Here is a 2,537-nt window from a genome sequence, read left to right as displayed (position 1 = left end):
TATTTCCCATCCTCAGCGCAAGCGGCTGTTTGTCCCACATTCAAAAATAATTTTCATTATCAAAACATTTTCGTCCCCCGTTGAATTAGTTACCTGTTTGACAATTTCTCTCTCCTATTATTCATTTCGTTTCTTTACAAAAAATAATTCGATTTTTGTTGTTTTGTCTTATTGAGATAATTCTTCGAAAAAGAATAAAACTTCATTCCAAATACAAAGTAGTCGCTTCAATTGACGAAATAATTCATTGCTAAACAAAGCTCCAGAGCTTTTTTCTTCTTCTTGACTATGATAGCTGAGGCCAACTCCACCCATGATCGTTTCAAAGCCATCGATGAGATCCTTGAGAACTACGATATCATGGGTGGGAGTACCTCCATATCAATGGGGGAACTCCGTGACCAAGTGGCACAAATCTACGACATATCGTCGCCAGATTGGATTTACCACTGGTCTGCCATTGCGAGAGTGGCCATCGCTCTCAACCACGCTCAACGCCAAATTGAATACGGCATGGTGGACGAGCTTCCCGAAAACGCAGACCCTTGGGCTAGTAAACCCTACGTTCTCAGTAGGAAAGCCAAACCAGCTAACGACACCAAACACTACCGGCCTCCTTGTGGATTCATTGGCAAACGCCTTCCAGCGGGATTCAAAACATCCGATCCAAACCAAAACTTGGAGGATCTATCCATGTTTCCGGCTGGAAGCGCTCACCTCGAATCCAAACCTACAGCGTCGACCCCACCTCCACCTCCGTTCAATCCTTGACTGCCTTCTCCCGGAACCCCTCCCTCGCCTGGAAAGAAGAAAAACCAACGAAGACACCGCCGTCGTATTTCATCTCAATCAAAAAGCGAGGAGCCACAAGAAGTCAAGATTCCCCTTTCTCTACGCGTATCCTCACCTCGACAGCTGACAGCTAGCGGCTCCAATGTCAAACTACAGGCCGCTCAGCCAGGCGGCAGCCTGGCCGACAGAATTGCACCCATCTCAGCAAACAAAGTTGCAGCAAAACGGCCAGCTCGTCCAATTTTCAAGGAAGAGAAACGAAGAAAGCACGACTCCCCTCCTTTGTTGTCATCTTCATCCGATTCTTCATCGGAAAAAGATTATAATCCGCCACCAGCACCAGCTGACTCTGGATCCGAAGGGGATGATGATGATGAGGTCCCGTTTTTGGCCCATAATCAACACCTCTCCCCGGAGGCATTTTCTCCTCTATCTCGTCAAATACAAAAGATCACAATTAAATATAAATCAAACATTAAAAAATATGTCTCTCTTTTCAACTCATGCAGTAACAAACCGGCTAATTGGCACAACTGCCTCACCAAGGATCTCCTTGAGTACAATCTTGTTGACTTGCGAAAACTGTACGGCGAGGTATCCTCGACGGGACCATCCGAAGCCTTCCTTAAAGTCAGTGACGCCGGCAAACTCAAAAGCGTCGACGGCGCGCCCCCCAAAGAAATCACAAATAGTGACCACTGGAAGGACCTCCTGTCTGTCGCACGCCATGCCTATATCGCGGCTTTCCCCCCAGCAGCGCTGTCAATCAAAAAATATTTCGAATATATTTTTGGCCTTCCAGGCCTCTTTCAAGCCAAAGTTAACTGGGAAGACGTCCGCGACTTTGACGTCGAGATGCGCAAAGAGTTTGCCTCCAGACCATGGCTCGTGTGGGGCGATTACGCCCACGACAGCCTCCGCGGAATCAATAACCGGGTGCTGTACAGTGCTGCTAGCAGATTTTCTCACGCACAACGTACTCCCCAGACTTCCCTTCCCATGCGCGTCGCCGACCAACCTGCTTACCAAACGCCTCTCTCACCGAAGCCATCCAAGTCAACTCAGCCAAAGAAGGTCAGAGGCCGACAAAACAAACCAAACTACACCATCAAAAGCGGCAAAGGGTTGGATTTGGCTGATCAAATCTGTAACAATTGGAACCTTGGCGTTTGTCCCCACACAGACGCTGAGTGCGACCGAATCCACAACATGTGCAACAAAGCTGGATGCAATGTTGCTCATCAAGGAGGCAGCGCTCACAAATGAGCCAAATAATCGCCGTTTCCTCCGAGGTCTGGAAATCGACGAACTCTCTAAAGGTTTTTCCGCTTCAGTCGAGTCCTCCCTTCACGCCGATCCTTTACCCTCAGCTCCTCCCATTTCAGAAGACCCTCTAGCGGCCTATGCAATCAACTGCAGGCCGGATTTATTTAAAATTACTTGTCCAATCAACATAAAAAATTTCACTCTTCTCCTTAAAAAGCATCCAAATTGCCCGTTCGTAGACTCTGTCATACTAGGTCTTACTGAAGGATTTTGGCCAATTTCAGCGAAACCTTCAGATGAAACTGTTTTCTACGAGAACCATGCCTCCGGCATAGAAGCCAAAAAAATTCTCGAAACAGCCAGGGACAAAGAAATGAACCTGGGAAGATACTCCCCGCCTTTTTATACTCTGCTCCCCGGCATGAAAGTGTCCCCTTTATGCCTGGCAACAAATCCAAACTCCGGAAAGGTCCGCACCT

The 2,537-nt window shown here is 47.7% G+C and overlaps 1 protein-coding gene across 1 annotated transcript; it reads left to right on the top strand.

The window, feature by feature from the left end:
- Positions 1-288: 288 nt before the first annotated feature.
- On the top strand, positions 289-2,058 carry MELLADRAFT_65221 (uncharacterized protein; the record flags this gene model as incomplete). The annotated part of the gene is made up of 2 exons (XM_007412734.1): positions 289-758; positions 825-2,058. 2 exons carry the CDS (start codon positions 289-291, stop codon positions 2,056-2,058), a joined length of 1,704 nt encoding a protein of 567 aa, XP_007412796.1.
- Positions 2,059-2,537: the final 479 nt, after the last annotated feature.

The sequence above is a fragment of the Melampsora larici-populina genome, assembly GCF_000204055.1.
Source record: "Melampsora larici-populina 98AG31 unplaced genomic scaffold MELLAscaffold_32, whole genome shotgun sequence".
Classification (NCBI taxonomy): Eukaryota; Fungi; Basidiomycota; class Pucciniomycetes; order Pucciniales; family Melampsoraceae; genus Melampsora; species Melampsora laricis-populina.
Note: the sequence above shows the minus strand (reverse complement) of the source record. Positions and strands in the feature narration are given on the sequence as shown.